Below are 21,374 nucleotides of genomic sequence, written 5' to 3'. Positions count from 1 at the left end.
GTGCAGTGGCAATCTATTGCTGCTTCCTCCCCTTTCCCTAGCTTATGAGGGACAATGAAGTGATCCCAGCTGTTCCTTTACTTCCTCGACTGTGGCTGTGATCCAGCTCCCAGCAGAGACTTTGTGCATAATGTGCTGCTTGTGAAAGCAGAGAGGGTCTGGGCCAGGTCTAAGATGGGGAAAGTAGGTGGTGGGAGTTATCAGGATGGGCAGGGGAGGGGGGGGCTGTGCAGAAGAGGGAGTGAGGATATTAGAGGATGTGGGGGGAGAATAGACACTAGTAAACAGACACTTGCTTCTGCTCTCTGGGCCAGGAGCCCCTGCCCTATTCAGTGTAACCACCACAGCAGTTCCAGTGAGAGGGGATTGTGTAGGGAGATGTGTTAACCACATAATGCCCATTGTGTACTATGGGACTGGGCCTGTCCCTCTGCATTTCCATTAGTGGGCTCACACAGCTGCATGGTATGTGCCATCTTTACAGCTCTGCCAATGGTAGGCTCCCTGGGGGTAGATTACTTATGGACAACTGTCAGACAGCTGCACCAATACAGCTATTAAATACAAATTATATTTAAAAATACAAGGAATCCAGTGAATATTTTCCCAAGGCCTTTTGAGATCACACAGGCCTGAGCCACTCCCACAATCCCCAAAATTGTATTATAATAAATCAGAGAAATCCAGTGGAGGAAGGCCACTTAGAGATAGCGGGAAGACAATACTGGTCCAGGGGCACACTCTGCATTATCAAGCATCAGTCTAATGGCTCCAAAACTAGAGCCTGCACAGCATTTACTAGTGGTCCTTAGAGATGACCAGTCATGTGCTGAGAGCTCTCCTTGTGTCCAGGCTCTTTATTGAACAGAGGCACCTGGAGGCCTGCAGAAGTAGATGGACATGAGGAGGTGCCAGCCTAATTGCTGCTTCTAGAGGCCTCAGCTACTGAGGAGAGGAAACAGGAACTGCTTCCACCAAGCCAGGGGCCTGAGCTGCCAGCCACCAGCAAGATAGGATGCCCAAAAATATATTCAGGGGAGCAGGGGACCTGGAGGACTAGGTGGCTAGGAAACATGCAGTTGGGGGGGGAAGGGGCAGAGGAACAAAACAGATGGGAGGGGAGATAAAATGGAGAGCAAAGGCAGCAAGCATGATTAACTTTTTCAGGACACTTCAAAATACTTATCACTGTTTTCCTAATCTTTTCAATGTGACTGCTAGAATTGATAGGTGGCTCTCACTCAATGAGGAGAGGGGGGCATTGATAATAAAAGGGAGGCAAACTACATGATTGCAGCTGGGAAGAGAGATGAGGTCAGTGCTCATGAGTGGAGGAGCAGGCAACAGCAAATGGTGGGGCTGATGGTGAGTGGGAGGGGAGTATCCATAAAATACTCAGGTGATGTGGTTCCTTGTTATGAAAAAAAGTTTGGGATGCCCTGTGCTAGAGCAACCTTAGCCTGCCTCCTACAGCTAGTTGGGTGAGAGGAGGGGAAGCGGGAGCACAATTCCTCCTGTCTGTACCAGCAGAGGGCTCCTATAAAATGTGTATTATTTTTATAGCACCAACCTTGTGCTTGTGTAAAGTGCTTTCCAGCCAAGGAAGGGGACGTGGTCCCTGGCCAAAGGAGCTCACAGTCTAACTCAGTAGTGTTGTCACAGTAGCCCTGAAGGCTGGTGTCAAGTATAAGGGGGGCTAGACCCTGGTGCACTTTGAACACATGCCCCAGCACCAGGCCTTGTGACTGACAGTTGGGCTCTGTCGAGGGCACGTATTAGTATTTCCCCAGTCCTCTTACAATTTTTTACTCTACAAAATTTCAAAAACCATCAGGGAAGTTTGATTAAAATAGAAAATCACATTAGTCCACAGACTAAAAATCTGCTGGGCTAGGAGGTCCCTGTACAAAAATGGGAACTGACCACAGTTGTCATGCACTTTGCAGAGCCTGGGGAAGCGTGGGGGCCTGAGCCATCACCCCCACACTAGGGCCAGGTGAACCACCTGCTCCAGTCACTATGAATACAGGGCAGACCCATCACTTTCAAAGCAAGGGTCACAACTCAGAGGAGGGCTGGTCACAAAGCAAGTGCTGTCTAGTTCTCTCTCCACCAAGAGGTTCCTTCAAAGGATGCACTTGGCCACCCATCATACACTTCTCTGGAAGGGGAGATGAGGGCCACTTGAAGAATGCCACTGTGGGCTCCAAATACTGAGTGCTGCGTTGGACTCACAGCCCCTGCTCCTCTGAGCCCCAAGCAGACAGATTTGGGGCTTGTGGCTCCATGAAGCTTTCCTGCTGAGCAATAGGTTCTCCCACAGCAGGACACAGAGGTGAAAGCAGACTGATGAGAGAAACCCTGGCTGATCTGTTCCTTCCGATGGCTCCATGAGCAGCTTTCTGGACTCCAGCCCTGATGCTGCCCCCAATGCCATGCTGTGTGGGTACCAGAAGGATACTGCAAGTGACAAAGATGGGAAGGGGGGTGTGGTAGGCAGTCTCTCCCAGCTCTGCCACCCCGCCCCTTCACAGCTTTGATTCATCAAGGACCACAGGAGCAAGGCTGTCCCCAGGCACCTCTTCCAGCGCTTTCTGCAAAATCAGAGAAAAGGGGCATGGTTAGAGCACCAGGTGGCTAGGGCTGGGCTTTAGTGCAGGCCTTGGAGCCCAAAGGCTGGGATACTCCTGAGATCCTCAACAAATCATGCATGAGGATCAGACATCTGCAGAGGAAAGGAAAGGCCCCAAGGAATAATAGCTAAGACCATCCTCTTTAGAGCTCAGCTAAGATTGCACCAGCTCCCTCACCCGACAGCTCCACTGCTCTGGTGAGGGGTGTTGGAACAGGCAGAGCAGGGGCCCCTTTCCTCTTGGGCAACCCCCCTGGGCTATTGTAAATACATAGTCATGGCAGCCCCACACAGCCAGCTCAGCTAGAGAAAGGACTCCGCCTCCACTGCAAATGGAGCTTCCAAGTGGAGAAGTGCAGAGCAGGACTTGGGGGAAAGGGAGGCAAAATGCGCCATGTGGTGGGGAGAACCACTAATGAAGCGGCATAAGGTGCATCCCGGTGTATTTAAACAGGACAGGAACTTCAGCACTGGTGCTATGGTCTCCCCCTGGCCAACTCAAAGCTGAGTGCTAACACTGCTCACCCTCTCCCCACCCTACCCCCATTCAGGCCTCAGGGCTGACACCTCCAGCCTGTCTTCAAGGCTCAGTGCTTAAATACTATATTGATTCACCAGAAGAAAGAAAACAACTATATTAAGCCTTTTAGAAGAAAAATTTAGGCGGCTTAATTAGAAAAGGTCCCCGGCCATGAGATGGAAGGGGTGCTGGGAACAAACCACCCAACTAGTTTTAAAATAGTGCTTTATACATTTATGAATGGGATTGTAGGACAGGGTTGCCAGCCTGCAATAGCAGGGGACTGGACTTGACCCAGGAAGTCCTTTCCAGTCTTATGTTCCTATTTCCCTAGGGAATGACTGGGAGAGCCAGAACTCAGCCCTTATAAGACAACCCCACACAGGCCTAAAGGAAAATCCTGCCCCCGGCCCAGAAGCAGTCTTCCTATGCCACCCTGACCCTTCAGGATTGCTGTAACAGAATGGTAGGCACCTCTCCTTACTGCTGTGGCCCTTGCTGCTGCCTGTGGTCCTGGTGTCAGCCCTTCAGTTACAACAAGAACTTAACCACCATCGTCACATAAGGCCACTCACTGAATTTTACTGGCTGGGAGTGGAGCCTTCAATGGGCCTGCGCTCTGGACAGAGAACAGAACCCAAGAGAAGGGACCCTGTTCAACAGACTGGCATTCAGCACTATGCATAATCCCTGGAACAAAGCTTCCTGCTGTAGAGCTGACCCTGCTTCAGAGGGGCTACTGCTAACCTAGGCCTGGCTTGCAGGGTAAAGGGCTGCATGGAGACACTGCTGCGTCATCCTACCCAAGTACACCGGACACTTCAACATCCCACAAGCGCTGGACAGGACTTTATCCTGGAGAGCCCTCCTGGGCCTGTCTGAAAGGAGGTCTCTTCTTTCATTGTTTGGAGGGCTCAGGGGAAGAGAGAGACAGGCAGGTACTGTAGGCTGCTGCCCTTTAGAGCGGCATATAGGTCTGGACCCTCCCTTCTCTCCCCAAATAGGTGTGTTTGCTAGGCCAGCATATTAGACCTAGGGGCAAAAGTGGAACCCACCTTCTCCCCATTCAGGAGTCAGAAAGGCAGCTGCCCCAGGAGCCCTTTACTGCAGCCCTGCTAGTAAGAGATCCCAGGATGTTCCACTGAGAGCTACCCCAGGATTTCCTTCTAGGCACCCCCCTCTGCACCATTTAAGGCAGGCTCTACAAGGCTCACTGAAGCAAAAACAAACCAAAGAGACCTTGGTGGCCTCAGGACACAGCAGGTACAGGCAGAGTGTGGTAGCGCTAAGCAGTTATCTTCCTGTGGAGTGAGACAAGTCCAAGCCAGGAGCCATAGTCAGAAACACACAGGAAAGAGGTTTGTATCTCCCCTCAGTTCAAGAGAAAACCAGGCAGCTTAGAAGCAAGGGATACAAACATAGCTTTATTTTGTGTAGTATTTTTCATACAAACTGCAGCCCAGAAGATTTTACAGAGTTAAATAATAATAGCTCAAGAGGAGGAGAGAGATCAGGAGAGCTTCAGAAAGGCAGAGGGATGGAAGGATGCTTTTCTAGACAGCAGGAGCTTCAGAGGGGAAAGCTCTCACACCAGCAGTGAGAAGAGTGTTGGCAGGGAGAGAAGAGGCCAAAGTCAGATATGCTGGGAGGTCAGCAGAGTCGAGCTCTGGGAGCTTGGCCAGGGAGGCCTTTGGTGATTTTGAACTGGGGCTTTAAATGAACAGGGAGCCAGTAGAGTCTGAAACCAAACCCATCACAGCTTCATCCCCACTTACCTTTCACCTCTTCTTGAGCTATAGGAACAAAGGGTTAGAAACCTGCAAACACACATGGCTACACAATCTTGGGAAAGGGAAAAGGCAACGCACACAAGCAGGCACATGCAGTGGGGATAGATGGAGACACCACCACTGGGAATGAGGTGTGGAAACTGCCTGCACAGATTTGGGGCAGGGGATGCTGGCTATTTGCCACATTGCTAACATGAAAGGTCAGCAGAGCAAAGAGGCACGTGATCTCCAGGGAGTGGCAGGAGGGAGAGAATGTGCTTAGGAATATTCTTCCCATGCCCTGTCCATGCCCATCCAGTAAAATTCAAGGAGCTTTGCTAGCTGCAATATTTCACTAGAGCCAGATAGTTATAGCTGAAGTTGTGAAGCCCTGGTGAGCCAGGGAGATGATGGAATCCAAGCTTTCCATTAAGCAAGTATCTCAACCCTGAGTCAGGACACCTCACCAGAGCTAAGAGGATTTTGGCTAGACCTCAGCACACTGTCAAATATACCTCCACACCCAGGCACATGCGCGCACAATAAAACACAAAGTTGTCACCAACAAGCAGCCAAAACAAGGTTCTATCATGCAGTGTAAATGGGACCTTAACAGGGTTCCAGTGCCATTGAGGACACAATGAAGGTGTCATCTCACTGCAAGATAGAACCATGTTTCAGCCAAGCCTGCCAACATGGCTATATCAGGAAAGCAGGACCTTTAAACACCCTAAGTCAGGAAATACAGTTGTTTCCTCGCAGCAATCCTGACTCACCTGTATTACACATGTAGCATTTTCAAGTACAACGGGACCATGTTCCATGGTGAAAAAAAAAACTAGCATGATGGTTGAGAAAGAATTGTGTTTGAAAGCTGAAGCATCCTTGTGCTCATACTTAGTTTATATCAATAGACCATATTTTTATTTGTCATACAATAGAAGAAATTGAAATTTTTTTTTACAAAACCTGCTGTAGAGTAAATTTCAATGCACTCCACATAGTCTTTAGATTTGGCATGAATTGTAAGTTTCAAAGAGCTATACAAAACAAGCCAAGTTTGAACGAAATCAGTTCTACTATTTTGGAATCATGCATCTTCAAAATTCTAGGTAGGCATTTTTGTTTGATGAAAAAAATTCTTAACATACTTCTGAACAGATGTTGCTTAAAAACTTTGTTGAAAATTTCATTGCGGAGTCGAGACCCAGCATGGAAAATTTTACCCATAAAAGGCACTTGTTTCAGAAAAAAAAAAGAAAATAGAGTGCAAGCAAACTATAAAAGAAGGGTTAGAATGGATGCTGGAAGCCAGCCTCAGCTATACACTGGAGTGCTACCTGCACCCACTAGAATATGGCCTGGGTAATATTAGCTAGTTGACACTGCTCTGGGACCCTAACGCAAGATGATTGTGATGTGCTTGTAATGAAAGCAAGTCACAAATAGAGATCTGGACATCTGCACATAGCGTTTAAAGAGAAGGGGATATTTGGTCCAAATGTCTCAAGAGCAGTGGAATACAGAAAGCTAAACAAACAGCTAACTTCAGATGTGAATTGATGCTGGGTGGGAAAGCAGTGAAAGGACTAACAGTATGGCATAGTTATTCTGGAGGGTGAAGCATTCACACTGCCCATCAATTTAACTCCCACTGAAAAAGAGCTTCCAGTTGCAAAGCCATTCCATGTAAGTGGCAAGGTGCATTGATAGAAGATGATTTGTGTGTGGCCACAAGGCAGTTCTTGCTGGAATAAGCAAAGACACACCGTACAGCTCTTGGATAGACCACTGGTAGGAGTGTGGTTCGGCTCTGAAAAGCAACTATGTACAGATGGCCCCTTCTCACTCCACAGAGCCCCTCCTCTGTGGGTAGCAGAGTCAGAGATGATTATTTCAAAACACACACACACACACACTCTCTCTCTCTCTCACACACACACACTTTCAGGCCTGTCTGCAAAGCCTATACTTTAAGAATTTAGGTGTATTCTTATCACTTACCTAGTTATAGGGGTATAAAAGAAAGAATCAAAATCACTGTGTCTGTGTAAGGGCCTTCTCTTACTGTGACAGTCTGAGGCTCTGTTTAGTCATACTGAAATAAGGCAAACTGGGGCGGTTAGGAAGGTGATCCGATCTATCACCTCCAGAGACAGGGAAAAGCCTAAAAGATGTAAAAGAAAATTTAGTTTGATAGTTTTCTGTCTGGTAAGAACTCACTTATCAATAGACACAGCTGGGAAACCCTTATGTCTTTATAGACGTAGTTGTGAAATCCTCATTTCTGTATTGTTTTGTATGTTTATTTGCATGGTCTCTGTCTGGTTCTGTGATTGTTTCTGTCTGCTGTATAATTAATTTTGCTGGTTGTAAACTAATTAAGGTGGTAGGATATAATTGGTTAGCTAATCATGTTACAATATGTTAGGATTGGTTAGGTAAATTTCAGTAAAATCATTGATTAAGGTATAGCTAATCAGAACTCAAGTTTTACCAGTCAATCAGTAAGTAAGGGGGGGAATGGGAACAGGGAATTGGAATCATGTTTTGCTAAGGGGGGGGGAAAATGGGAACAGGCAAGACTCTGGGAAGGGGGACACTGAGGAAGGAAACTGGAATCATGCTTGCTGGAAGTTCACCCCAATAAACATTGAATTGTTTGCACCTTCGTACTTTGGGTATTGTTGCTCTTTGTTCATGCGAGAAGGACCAGAGAAGTGAGAGGGTGAAGGAATAAGCCCACACACACACACTTTATGTTCCTATGACCACCGCGGAGCCAAGAGAGCTATCGCAGAGGATCTGGCTTCTAGTCCTCTTTCTTCAATAGAATCCTTTACTCCATTGAAATTAATCGATCTCCTCCTTCCATGAAAAGGAGCCGTCTGGTCTTTGCTCTAGATACTCCCGGGCACATTTTAAAAATAGACCACTCCAGCAACCCCTCTTTGCCCCACAATTAACATGCAGTCACCCACCAGCTGGAAATAGACAACATCTTTCCATTTCCCACCGGAGTACACCCATGCCCAGCGCCGCCCAGACAAAAAAAACAAATGGAGCTCTGCTGGGTCAATACATGAGGTCTATCCCAGATGTGGGGGAGTGAGCCCCAAAGGTGAGCAAACCTCACCAAAAACACTCTGCCAGCTTCCCACTCTCTCACAGAGGAGGCCAATCTGTTAACCTGTGCAAACCTGTAGGTCACAATGGGGTTACACAGGGATCAGGGAGGGCAGCATTGGGCCTGCAGCACCTTTCTTTAGGGATGCCATGTGAAAAAGAAAGAGCCCAAATGCAGTTTGCTGAACTGGCAGTTAGAAAAAAAACATTTTAGTTGCAAAGTGAGCCCGTTTGGTACAGGCCTCACAAAGACATGACAACCATGAACCCTCCACCAGGCGACCTGGCAGAGTGGAGCCACAGTTTAACTTATGCATTTCCTGACATGCACATTCATAAGTGTGACTGTAATGTGGGGCCAATACAGCAGCTCACACTTTATTTAACCATTGAATAATTGTTGCTTGCTCCAATTCTGTAGCCCATCTGAAGTAACCAGGTTCTTAAGCATCATTCCCCCAACCTCCCTCCCCCATGCCATTCATTCACCCTCTTCTATTCTAGGCTGCCAAGCTGCAGATACAAGGCTGCAAGCCCTCTATGCCCAAATTCAATTTAAAATCCCAGCCACAGACCTTACTGCAAACTTCCCAAATACATGAGATCAAGCTTCGACTGAAAATAGTCCCATGAGGGGTTTGTACACCCACCTCCAGCCTCTTTTTTGGAACTGTCCCAGAAGACAGACCCCACCACCAGGCAGGAGAACCAGGCTTTGTACTGCTCTGGGCATCAGAGCTTTAGGAACATTGGCACTTCCAACCTTGCAACAGAATTTTCTTGGACTTGGCCCTGTGCAGCTGAGGTGCAGAGTGCCCAGTGCTGCATAGGACAGGGAATATGTGGGGAACCCCTATCCTGCATTGATGAGATACTGCTGCACAGCTGCAAGGTTACTGGTACCTAGTGTCAGGAATGAGGCCTATGATGGGAGTGTGCAGCTCAGCACTCCATTAGCATGAAGAGGACGTACTTAACCCACATCTCCTTAGACTCACCAGTGTTTTACCCCACCCCTTTTCTATCCTGTGCTCTTGCAGGGAAGGGACCAGGCATGCAGGGGACTTGAGTCTCACAAGCACTCAGGCTGAAATAGGGTGACCAGATAGCAAGGGTGAAAAATCAGGACAAAGGGTGAGGGTAATAGGCACCTATATAAGACAAAGCCCCAAATATTGGGACTGTCCCTATAAAATTGGGACATCTGGTCACCCTGGGCTGACGGCTTACCCTCACCTGCACCCACCTATGGTCTCTGCCTACACTTGCACTGGAGCACAACCACCTGATGCTCCCTGCTGCACACCATGCAACAACTCAATGTTGCCAATATACTATCTCAGGCCTGAACAATGGTCCTTGCCAGCTCGGTTTGTTTGCTGCACACCACTGAGCAAATACATGCACAAAACACCTTCAGACATCATGAGCAGGACAGATAATGTTTTGGGGAGGGCAGCCAGGCACAGCAGAGGGTTCAAACAGCATGAGAGCAGCAAAGCATTAAACATTCCTAAGCAGCAGCTGAGAAGCCACTTCTAGCAAAGGGCTGGAATTACAGAGAAAAAAGCAGAGAGCTTTATGATTTACAGTTACTCTTCTAACAAAAGGCACCAACCCAATGGCTCCATTATTGCCAAACTCTTTAATACTTCATTTGATTGGCATCATTTCGCTACATTGTCAGGACCAGCTCTCCGACCCAATCCCAGACAGCACCTCCTGCTGGGGAGGCTGGACAGTGACTTTAATAATAATCCCATCTCCTAGAACTGGAAGGGACCTTGAAAGGTCATCGAGTCCAGCCCCCTGCCTTCACTAGCAGGACCAAGTACTGATTTTGCCCCAGATCCCCAAGTGGCCCCCTCAAGGATTGAACTCACAACCCTGGGTTTAGCAGGCCAATGCTCAAACCACTGAGCTATCCCCAAGAGGCTGTACAATATTCCTCTCCCCAGCACATTTACTCACAGTAGAATTTGCTATTTGCTCTGACAAGATTAGAGTTTTGCCTTGGAACACCCGCCCCACCAGTCCCTAAGCTCCAGTTACCCAAGCAGCCTCAGCTTCAGTCTTCATTCTTCTCAGGACCCCACAAGCTCAAGCCCCATCTCTTCTCTCCTCCTCCCCACCCTGTCTCTGTACCCCAATCACTCCAGCTGTTGCACTGCCTTCGGGAGCAGCATCAGCTAGTGCCATTGGTTTGGTGCCAGTGCCATTCCTGTGAGCAATTAGATAAGCAGATTAGTGTGATTCTCCTACCTTTGTATGAGAGCTACTGAGCGGGGATGGGAAGTGATGGGGTTAAGGCTACAAGCTACATTCCATAATCCGTGATGTGACTGCTGTCCTGGAGTCTCTGTAACAACAGCCACAGGTCATGCTCCCAGAAAAGGGGACATGAGCAAGAGAGAGAGAGAGAGAGAGAGAGACAGAAAAGTCATCCATTCCTGGAGAAGGAGGAAACCAATGAAACACCCAGTTGCCTGGAGAGCAAGTGGGGTACTTGGCAAACCTCCTGAAAATACTACAGAATCTTCTGTTGGAAAATCTTTAGCTCAAAGCTCCCCAGGAGGCAATAAATGTGAGCAACATTTCAGCCTCTCCTCTTCTGATGGATGCGTCCATTTTAACCCATCAAGTGTGAGTTAGACAGATCAAAATCTGCTCAAGTGGGGACTTAAAGTATTTGCATATTTGACCAGACTCCCATTTAGTCCATTTATTTTACTGTGAGACCAGCTAGCCCAGGCTATACAACCAACAGGAGGAAGTTTATGGACTGGGAGTTATTCAATCTGTGCATAAAACTTCTCTTCGTTATGACACTGTATGTTATAGACCCAGCCTCTTAGTCCTGCCCTGCTCCACTTGCTTGCTTGGGAAATACCTGGGTCATAAATTTCATGCAAAGAAGCCAGACAGAGGTCAGAGCTGTAGGAGAGTCTCTTGGAGGCCTCCAATGAGAGCAGCTCCTGGACGGTTTTGATATTTACCCTGAATTATTCCATGTTTGAAGACCCTTCACCACCAGCATATCCCTCCAGTTCTTAATGGGTTTAGTTCCTGGGTCTGCCTGACAGTTCCACAGGAGGGGAGGATGAGTCCTATTGAAATAGCAGCTATGCCTCCTTCTCTTTGTTTTAACACCTCCCAAATGAGGGCTCTAAAATAAAATTGTGGTTTTCACAAAATGTTCCATTAGTTTATCTGACCTGAGCACAGGCCCGCAATTCATTTGGAAAGAGACCTTGTGGCTAATAAAAGAAAGGGGCCTTATCAGTAGTCTTTACATCTGCTGCCTAAAAGATTGGATATTTCAGGCTCTTGCCACAGCTTCTTTTTGAGCAAGAGGCAGCAGCACTAGCACCTTTCACTGCAGCCCAGTTGCATTATGGACTTACAGATGAAATTTGGCACAAGATTAATACATCTTTGGCACTAGAGCTGGAAGATCCATTTCCTCGGAGACCTGGTCTCTGCTAATCCAGCATTCCCTCCTCAGTGACCAAGGGAGGTTTAAGAAAGCCATGGGGCAGGAGCAATTCAGACAATTTTGTATCTGTAGCGACCAGCTGTATTCTACAACCAAGCTAAACAGTGCTAGTGATTTTCCAGGCTTTCCTGTGTGCATTACTATGCTGGGGAGCTCAATGCTTCACAGTCCCTTAATCCATGCGGTTTGCCACATTGGGGCTCATCTCCCCAGGACGCTTATTGGATTCAACAAACAGGGGAGGTTACCTGCTATAGTACAGGTTAAACAAGGGGCCCCTAGGTGAATACACTGGAGGGCCCCACATGGGATGGATTTGGTGGCCGTTTTTTACCCCTGCTCCGGGATTACATTTGGAGGGCTGCATGGGGATCAACTCTCCTTGCATATTTTGTCCAGTATGTTTTATGCTTGTGCCAAGCTATTTCTATAAAAGATATTTTATTTAAAATACACCTTCCTGGGCTGACGGTTGGAGCAGGGTGGCCACGAGGTCTCTTGGAGCCGCTGGTCTCTCCAGATTGGCGCTGTTAGAGATTAACTGGTGGAAGGTGGCACTGTCTTCCAAAAAGGTAAAATTCGATACAGCAGGGAGTTTATCTTATGCATTTTGCCAGCCTTGGACACTGACTGCTTCAGGAGCGCTGGGTGGACGTCTCTGCTTACGTCCTGGAAGAGGAGCCCAGAGCCAGTAAGGACAACAACCAACCCCTCTAAGGGGGAAACATTGAGATTATCCAACAGTGGTTAATTCACCAAAGGCCTCTTCTCTTACACATGGAGCTGCATTAACTGCACAGAGCATGGGAGCACTGTGCCCAGCATTTAGGAGCATAGACAGGTGCTTTGCAGCCGCATCTAGTGGGCCGAGCAAAGGGCTGGGAGCCAGGATGACCAGAGTTTGATTCTAGCTATGCCACTGATCCCTGCTGCAGCCTGGGATAAGACACCATCTTTCTGTGACTCACTTTCCTCAACAGCAAAATGGGGCTACAAGCAATTACCCACCTTTTCAGGGGGCTGTGAGGATGTTTGCACAATGCTCTAAACATGGACCTATCTAAGGCAATGCTAAGTTTTAACTCCCTCTCAGCAGAAGCAGCGGGGGTTGTGCATCTCTCTTCCCCCACCTCCCCCATTTATCCCTAGCCATTAATGTAAAAAACAGGACACGTGCCTACCTCTGCAGGCTCCCTGGGGGCCAATGTTCAGTGACACCCAATGAGAGCAGCTTAGAGTATCCACAAACCCCCATACCTGGCAGGGCTGAGATCACAGCCACGGGGCTGCAAATTCCAGCAAGGAACATCCCCTGGCCAGGTCGACAACCAATCATGGGGACAACAGAAGAGAGTCATGATTGTTATGGTAATGACCCAGAGACGGAGATTCCAACAGATGGGGAGAGGACAGAGCAGGGGTCACCCTAAGCTAATAGTAGGGACAGAGCCAGAGGTCAAAGGGGATTTACTCACTGTCTGTTCACCGTCCATATTGGCCCGCTGTCTCCGGAGATCGGCCTTAATGAACACTGAGAGGTAGAGGGAAGAGGAGAGCCATAAGGACACAAGCAAGTCTCACAGAACTCAGGGGTTACACAGGGGCAGCAAAGGGTTCAAGGAGACACTGGGGGCCAGCAGGGGATCCACCGTTCTGAATGAGGAAGATAGGACTTCTATAGCAGTCAGGCAGCAGAGGGAGATCCTGGCCCAGCCATGTGGTGGCCTCATCTGGCTGAGTCCCCAGCCAGGAGCATGGATAGGGGACAGCATTGGGAAAGCTCACACCACTGGAACCTTCAGCCAGTGACGCAGACCAGCTGCCACAACAAGGAAGCATCAGCAGCACAGCCCTGCAGGCGCTGCAGTGGGAGCGCTGCCTTCACTCCACATGCCGAGTCCCATGGGTCACAGTCAGGTGGGGAATCTCTGGGGAAGCTGGTTTACCAGTTATGAAAGTCCCCAGGAGTAGGAAGGAGCAAAGAAAGAGGTTTCCCGCCTGCGTCCCAAAGCGATCGATGATCTTCCCTTGGGCAATGGTGAAAATGATCCCGAAAACCTTTAACACAAAAGTAAGGAATGGAATGGAGCTACTGTACTGTCCTTGCCTGGCCACCATCCCTCAGCCTCTCCTCTCCCCCCTCCCCCCCACCCTTTGCCCCTGATTCACCAGGGAAAGGCAGCTTACTAAACAGCTTGCCAGGTCTAATAAGGACTTAGAACCCCCGCAGACTTGCAGCCGTTCGTCCATTCAGCTGAAGCTGGGTTAGAAACAAGGGCTGAATTTGGATGATGTGCTGCTTTCTGGCTAGGGGGAGGACAATAGAGCCTGCTGGCTGGAATCCCCCGTCACCCAAGGAGAGGGGGATCCTAGACTGCTGGGAGTGACAGTGCAGAGGGGCAAGGAGCTCCAGCATCCTGAAGGACTTTCTGGGGCAAGGGAGGGGGTGGAGGCCACTGAAGTTGAAGATTAAATTCCAGTTTTGACAGCAATAAAACAAGAAAGCAAAGGCCTGGGGCTGAAGCATGGCCTCTCTCTGGAGCATCAGACGCTCTCTGTGACAGAGCAGGATACTGCACTGGATTGACCAATGGTATGAACTATATCCCTGTGGAACAGGAATCCTCCTGGGCCTAGCAGGGCATTCTAGCAGTGCTGGGCGAGGTGGGGGGAGAACATACCTGTGCCGATACATTAAGTAGGCCTGAAGACGTTCCTTCTGACTCTGGGTAGGTTAACTCTGCCGCAAACTCAAAACCCAGCGGTAGGTACCCGGTCATGAAGAATCTGCACAGCAGTACACAGAAAAGGAAAAAGTCAGCAGCTGGTGGAGGGAGAAGTGGGGAAAGGACTATGTGGCTCTGATCCCTGTTTCCTCCTAACTCAGTGACTGCACAAGACTGGTCCCCCAACAACATCCCGTCCCTCCAGCCACCTGACTCACTGACCACACAGCCATGGTCGGGACTCTAGTCCCAACCCACAAATGTTTGTGCCTGCAGCCGTAGTGCAGAGGGCCAGGCCTGCAGGGGCAGGGAGAAGAGAGGCATGGGGGGGAGGGAGCCACCTACTGCTGCCAGGAAGCGGGGTCAGCCAGTGGCATCGGAGTCAGAATGTTAATGCTAGTTTGGAAAGTAAAAGCCTGGAAGTGATTTAGATGGGATGCTGCCCGGCCGAGGGTTATTTTAGAAACCCAGCTGTCACCATGGTTCTCAATCCTTCTCTCCAATGTCTGGAAGGAGCCTGGCAGAGTGTTCAGAGCCAGCTGGGACAGGGAGGAGTAGTAGGGGCTGCTACACCCGTCCCGTCCCTCAGCTCTCCCAGTCAGAGGATCCAGGAGAGAGTTGGGGAGAATACAACACCTTCTCCTCCTCCCAGGAAAGAGCTATATAGAGCCTGCCCCACCCTGGCCCCTGCTGCTTCTGGGCTGTGACACCTCTGCCTTCCCTTCTATGCCACTGCAGGGGCCAGAGGGAAGGAGTGTTTCCAGATTAATGAGGGAGGCAGCAGAAAGCCTGGGCTAAATTGGGCAGTCTCTATGCCTTCCTAGGGTTGGCTCCCACTTAGGAGGGAGAATAAATCCTGAGGAAAGCAGACTGCATGTGAACTTACCCCAGCACGCCTGCGGTCACAAAGACCACCCAGAGGTGGCCTAGGCTCAGGGTGAAGGTATAGGCTACCAAACCCCCCAGAGACATGATGTAAACCACCAGCGTTGTCTTCCTGCAAGACAAGGCACAGTCAGGAACAGGCCTTTTAGCTTTCATTCAACACTCTTCTCTAGTCCTTCCCATCCAAGGATCTCAATGCACTTTACACATGCTAGCAAGGGAAGCTTCAAAACCCTCCATCTCTCTGGGAGGAAGAGGAACAACAGCATCCCTGTCGCATCAACAGGGAAAACTGAGCCAACTGAGCGGAAAGGGATTCCGCCCAAGGTCACTCAGTAGGTCAGTGGCAGAACCAAGAATGGAACCCAGGAGTCCTGACTCCCCTGTATCCCAATGGTGCAAGACCAAATGGAGGATTCCCTTGTTTGGGAAGAACATCTCTTCTGTAGTGAAGGAAATTGAGGCAACCTGGAAGACGAGGGATAAGCCTAGGTTCTACCAGCCTATACACAGAGATCACTTCCCCCACCTAGCAGCTGCTTAGCAGCACAGAGCAGCACAGCACAATCGTGGGGATAGGGAGCGAAGGTGAATTCTGTATCCAACTGAAACTGATGGAAGTAAAACAATTATCAGGGTTAATTAAAAAAAAATCCCTTGGATTTACAAAACAAACATTCAAAAAACTCTATTTTTATTTTAAATCAGATTTTTTATTCACATGTTGCTATTTTTTTACCTTCTTCCCATTTTATAGCTTAAAATTGCTACAGTAGATGCTCTGTACTTGCTTCTATAGTATCCTCATTGTTAGTTCTCATTTTGCATAGAGATTTTTTTCTAATAAAAAGCTTCATGTTTAAAATGCTAATCTTTGCTGAAAAACCAAGCCCAGGGCCTCATCAAAACCCTTACTGTAAGAACACCTCATGCTCAAAACACAAAACTGATAAGCAAATCGCCTTTACTATATTTGCAACCAACACCCACATTCTGATATACTGAACTGCCACAAGTCAAGAAAGGTGAAATGCTTTGACTAGTCTATACTCCATTGGGGTTTGAACACTTTGAAGTCAGTGGGACTTATGCTCCTACCTCACTTAAGTGCCTAAATACAGGCTATGGAACTTTAAGCTCCTAGTTTTGAAAGTTTTGGCTGGTATGTATAAAAAAGTTCACAATATCTTTGTTTAATGTGCAGAAAACAATGAAAAGTTATTTAGTCTAACACTGAAGCAATTTTGTTTTGAAGTGATAAAGATTTAATGTCTCAAAGAGATTTTTTTTTATTAAAATTACAATTTTAGCTCCTGATGCTCCAAACACTTATGTGCATGTTTAACTGTAAGCACTAACCATTATTAAAGTCAATGGGACTGTTCACGTGAGTCAAGTTACGCACCTGCTTAAGTATCTGCAGGATCAGGGCCTTCATTTTCAGAATTTGGGGTTTTGCATATATTGGTTTTGTAAAATTTAAGTAAGACCCCTGCCAGTAGGGGCATTTAAAAACAAAACAGCATTTATAATTCAGTTAATCCTAACTTTAGATTAAAAATTAAAAGTGGGGGGGAATGGGACTCAGCAGGTAGAGTCTGGGTGTGGGGGAATTAGTGGGGGGGTCTGGGTGCAGGGAGAGTGGGGCTTGGTGGGATGGGAGTCTGGGTGCAGCTGGTTGGGGCTCAGTGGGGTAGGGGCCCAGGTGCAGGGGCCTCATCAGGGTGGTGCAGGTACATGGGGGTGGGGCTCATCAGGGTGGGGGTTTGAGTGCAGGGAGCTTAGCGGGGGGAGTCTGGGTGCAGGGATGAGGGTGCAGGGTGGGGAAGGGCTTGACGGGGTCTGGATGCAGGGGGGATGGGGCTCAGCAGGGAGGGCTGGGTGCGGGGACGGTGTCTGTGTATGGGGGCGTCTGGATGCATGGGGGTTGGATGGACAGGGAAGCAGCTCCCCATATAGTGACCCCTCCCCCCCGCGGCTGAAGAGCCGTGGGGGCGGGAAGGGGGGAAGGTGCAGAGCCAGGGAAGATTTCTGGGGGTGGGTCTTACCCTGCCCTTGTCAATCTGTGCAGGGGAAGTGCACTCTTCTCCACCCCCAGCCCAGCTGGAACTAGCAGCTGAGCCCGCTGCAGGGTAGGAACCACCAGGTGGGGCTGGAGAGGGCTGGTGCAGGGGGTAAGGCTCAGCACGGTGGGGTGTCGGGTGTGGGATTCTGGCTGGGCATGGGGGGTCTGACCCAGCACTGGCGCAGGGCATTTCCACACCCCCAACCCTTGCAGTGATCTACCTCTTCCCCTGCTGCTCCAGGCACCTGAAACACAGGACCCTGCTGTTGGGGAGGGGCACATGACCACTCTTGCAGCTTCCCTTTGCTTCCCTGTTAGAAAGTCATTTTTCTGCAGGGTAGCAAAGAAATCTGTGAATTCTGCACACACACAGTGGGGCAGAATTCCCCCAGGAGTAAGCCACTGGCCTCCCACTATCTAAGTCCCCCCAACCAGAAACTTGAGGGTGCAGGGAGTTTTCTGGTTTCCACCACAGACTGTATCTGACTACAGATGAAATTACACACAACACAGTGAACACATACCCCACTGACCCACCTTTGGAACCAAGCTAGAGGCCAAAACGTGTTATTTTGAGAGCTGGCATGCTCTCTCTGCACTCGCTTTTCATTGCTGACAGACCACATTCAATGAGAGCACAACCCTGTGGCTAACTCACAGACCCCCCTGACAGACAGGAGGAGAGAATGCATGGCCATTCCATTCCTAGCTAAGGGAGACAGGGAAGTGGACCTAGTGGCATTAGTCTTTCATGCAAATTCAAAGGTAAATAACACACTTTGAGTGCTGCACTTCCCTACGTTGATAAGAGGAGGGAGAGGTTCACTCTTTTCACTCAGCTTGGCAAGTAACAGGATTTGGTAGTTTTGTTACCCGATTCTCATGGCCCAGCCTTTGGGTCCGTGACACTGTATGACCCCCAAACTCCCCATCACCGTAGCATTTGACCTCTTGGGACTGGTAATTTAAAAAACAACAGGCTTTTTCAGAATTTTAAATGTATTCTCAGTGGAAAGGTTCTGTTAATATTTGCTGTTTTACAGAAACCCCTAAGAACAGCCTGAACCAGCCCAATTTCCTGGCAGTGCCCTCCTCACACTAGGCTATGTTTATCCTACCATCTCCCTAAAGTTAGTCAGCAGGGTTGCACCAGAGATTAATTTATCCCATTCAGTGCACACATGCTGCCAATCCCAGCACTGCCAAAACACGCTCATTCTGCCCCTTCCATGCGATCACAGCCCTCCGAACAAATGGGGGATTGTTTTCACACTGCTGAGAGCGGGCTCCCAGCTCCTACTGTGCAACCACAAATCCCTTACACTGTGATCTCTGTGCAGCAACATAGCTCCATTTGGGAGAGTCGGGAATGTCACATGCCATAGCTGTGCCAGTCTGGGCCATGTTGCCAGCATGACAGAGTTGTTAGGGGCTGCAAATTACAGAGCAGCAAAAATGCAGTTAGTGACAGCGTGTGTTCCCACCTCCTAGGGCTACAGTAGCCACAGCTGCCAAAAGAAATGCACATTAACCCAGCCCAGCTGCACACAGCCACCAGAAACAGCAGGAAGTGACTGGCCGGCACGTCTAGTGATCATTTGCTCCTGCTTTTCTCCCTGCTCCCCAATTCCCCCATGAGTCCTCATCTGCCATCTCAGGGTTGGCCCAAAAGGTCAGTTTCTTCTCTAGACTTGGTCCCTGGACCTGCTAGTACCAATGGCTGGAGCTACAGCTGGGGATACCCAAACAAGCTGTGGGCCCTAAACATACCCACCTAGGGGTAGCTGGTCCTGGGAAGCTTTCCCTTGCTGTGGATAGCCCATGCTACCAAAGCCAGAATAAATGCTGTGGTGGGTCCTGGAAGGGAAAGGTCATGGAAGCAGCCTTCTTCCCATCTCCTACTCCTAGAATAAAGCCCTGTCTACTCTGGCATGCAAGGAAAGCAGGTTAGCACCACCTTAACAAAGTCAGCTGGTGCGGGGAAGTTGATCACCCAGATCCCTGGCTGGCATACAGGGGCTCACTGTAACCAGGCCAGTTAAGGCTCACTGCATAAAGATTGAGTGAACTAGGGCAGCAGAGACTCCCACCAAGAAAGATTTGGCCCCTGGGAAAGCTCCCAGTCTAAAGCTGCAGGCAATACAGGGGCCTTTAGCTGCACATTCACAGATGGCAGCATGTGCTGCCAAGTGTCCCCATAAGTACCAAACCCTAATCTGACCCCAGCTCCTACCCCCACACACATCACTCCATCTGCCTCTGCCTTCAATAAAGTGTCACACACGCGCACACAAAGTGCCTCTGGGCACAGGACTCAATGGACCTTTTACTAAGTAGAACAGAGCCTCTCAGATGCTGGTTTGTGAGGCAGAGAAAAGGTCTGGTACTGTAGGATTCCTCCAACACTGGGAACTATCTCAGCCTTGACAAAGTAGCCCTGGGCCATTTCTGCTCCTTCCTTCCCAGGGTGCTGGGAACCTGCCAGAGCCATGAAGGGGCTGAACACCACACTGCTATCTTTTAGCTTCCGGACACAAGACAAGACAGCAAGAAAGAAGTCAGACATGGAAGTCTGCCTCACTCTGTTTCCCTAAGAGAAATGCACCCTCAACTCACCCCCTTCCTCCCAAAGAGGAGGGGCTCCAGACCCCTGCTCTCCCACCTACCCTTCCCCAAAGAAATCCCCCACACACCCACAATTCATACCCTAACCCTAGCCTTCCCTGCCTATGCAGGTTGCTCTGGCCCTGCTCCAGCTCCCAAAAAGCAGCTCACCTCCTTTCAGCTCCTTCTGTACAGCCCTTGACAAGACAGCTCTGTGGTAAGTTCTTATCTGGTGGAAGCGGGTGTTTGTCTCTCCACACACAAATAATCTCTACCCTCATGATAGGCCAGACCCAAACCCATTAATCCCTAAACACAAACACCATAAATAAACCAGAGGCACACAGGAATCCTGGAGAAGTAGCTCCAGTACCAGTTCTTGTGCATCAAAGAAGGAATGAGTAGCTCCAGAACCAAAAAGTGTGGCTGGTATCTCCTGGGCTCAGGAAACTCCCAAATGAGCTAATATACTGCTCCAAATTCATGCTTTTACTGGAGGGTGATTGGATTTGTGGGAACATAGTTGTTCTCCCCGACCCCGCTGCCCCAGACCTGAGGAAGAGCTCTGTAACAAGCTTGAAAGCTTGTCTCGCTTACAGAAGTCGGCCCAATAAAAGATATTACTTCACCCACCTTGTCAAGCCATTGGAAGGCAGAGCTGCCTCCCCTGGGGTTTGCCTTCCATGTGGCAGAGAGTAGGATGGAGTTGTGGAGAAACGAGTGCAAGAGACTTACTTGTAGGTTTTGGTTTTATCCAACCAGATGCCAGAGAGTAGAGCTCCAGCCATGCCAGACACTACAATGGTGAGTCCAATTCTTCCAGCATTCACCTCCTCCCCCTATGGGAAGACACACATCAACACAGGAACTAGTTAGTGACCAAAAGCAAGTGGGGATGGCTAAAAGGGCCTCAGAGGAGGAGATACTAAAGGCCTTTCAAAGCTTGCTGTCCAGTTCTGGTCTTTGGGTCAGCTTGTTCAGGATTTACTAGGAATGTAGGGTAACCCCAGGGAAAAGATGCTCCTAGGTATCCCAGTCCTGGCCTTTCCCCACAGGAGATGCTTTAGGGAATGTTACAGAAGCCCTAGCTATGGAGCACTCCCCTCTCCTCCATGGGAAGGCAATATAGTGAAAGGTGCAGGAGCAATGACTGTCAGGAGGCTCCCAGCTGGTAGTGCTGTAGGGCAGTGGTTCTCAATCGGTGGTCCATGGCCTTCTGGGGGTCCATGAGCCAATTTCGGGGGGTCTGTGAGCCCGAACGCCCCAAAGGGCAAAGCCCAGAACCTATGGGCGCAGTATGGGAGGGTATGAGGGGCTTTGCCCCCCCAAACTGCAGTGCCGTAACCAGACTGGGGCAGCCTGGGAGTGGCTCCACACTCCCACTTTCTACTCTCCCCCTGGCCAGGTCGGAGGCGGGAAGCTGGAGCCGGGCAGTGCGGGGCAGCTGCTGCTCTGGTTGGTGCCATGAAGCGGTGGGCCCCGGTGCTCCCCCATCTCCTGCTGCTGCTAGTGCCTGGGGCTGCGGCTGCTCCTCAGCTCTCAGCCCCCTTT

At 49.4% G+C, this 21,374-nt stretch overlaps 1 protein-coding gene across 4 annotated transcripts in view; it reads right to left on the bottom strand.

Annotated features, from left to right (window-relative positions):
- Positions 1 to 551: 551 nt before the first annotated feature.
- Positions 552 to 21,374, bottom strand: part of FLVCR2 (FLVCR heme transporter 2) — a 50,550-nt gene continuing 29,727 nt past the window's right edge. Inside the window, exons 5-11 of one of the 4 annotated variants that reach the window (XR_008444731.1) lie at positions 20,559 to 20,662; positions 15,156 to 15,266; positions 14,225 to 14,330; positions 13,490 to 13,601; positions 13,019 to 13,074; positions 10,310 to 10,406; positions 2,506 to 2,594 (exon numbers count right to left, since the gene is read on the bottom strand). Coding sequence is in view for 2 of the 4 variants with exons in the window: in XM_054026059.1 (XP_053882034.1) it covers positions 10,358 to 10,406; positions 11,044 to 11,213; positions 13,019 to 13,074; positions 13,490 to 13,601; positions 14,225 to 14,330; positions 15,156 to 15,266; positions 20,559 to 20,662 (708 nt within the window). In the remaining 2 variants the exon portion in view is untranslated. Of the gene's footprint in view, positions 2,595 to 10,309; positions 10,407 to 11,043; positions 11,214 to 11,999; positions 12,213 to 13,018; positions 13,075 to 13,489; positions 13,602 to 14,224; positions 14,331 to 15,155; positions 15,267 to 20,558; positions 20,663 to 21,374 lie in introns of those variants that run through there. The other 3 variants (XM_054026059.1, XR_008444730.1, XM_054026058.1) reach the window with 3 other exon arrangements.

This window comes from Malaclemys terrapin, chromosome 4 (genome assembly GCF_027887155.1).
Source record: "Malaclemys terrapin pileata isolate rMalTer1 chromosome 4, rMalTer1.hap1, whole genome shotgun sequence".
Taxonomy (NCBI): Eukaryota; Metazoa; Chordata; order Testudines; family Emydidae; genus Malaclemys; species Malaclemys terrapin.
The sequence above is the reverse complement of the archived record's forward strand: the minus strand, read 5'-3'. Positions and strand labels throughout refer to the sequence as shown.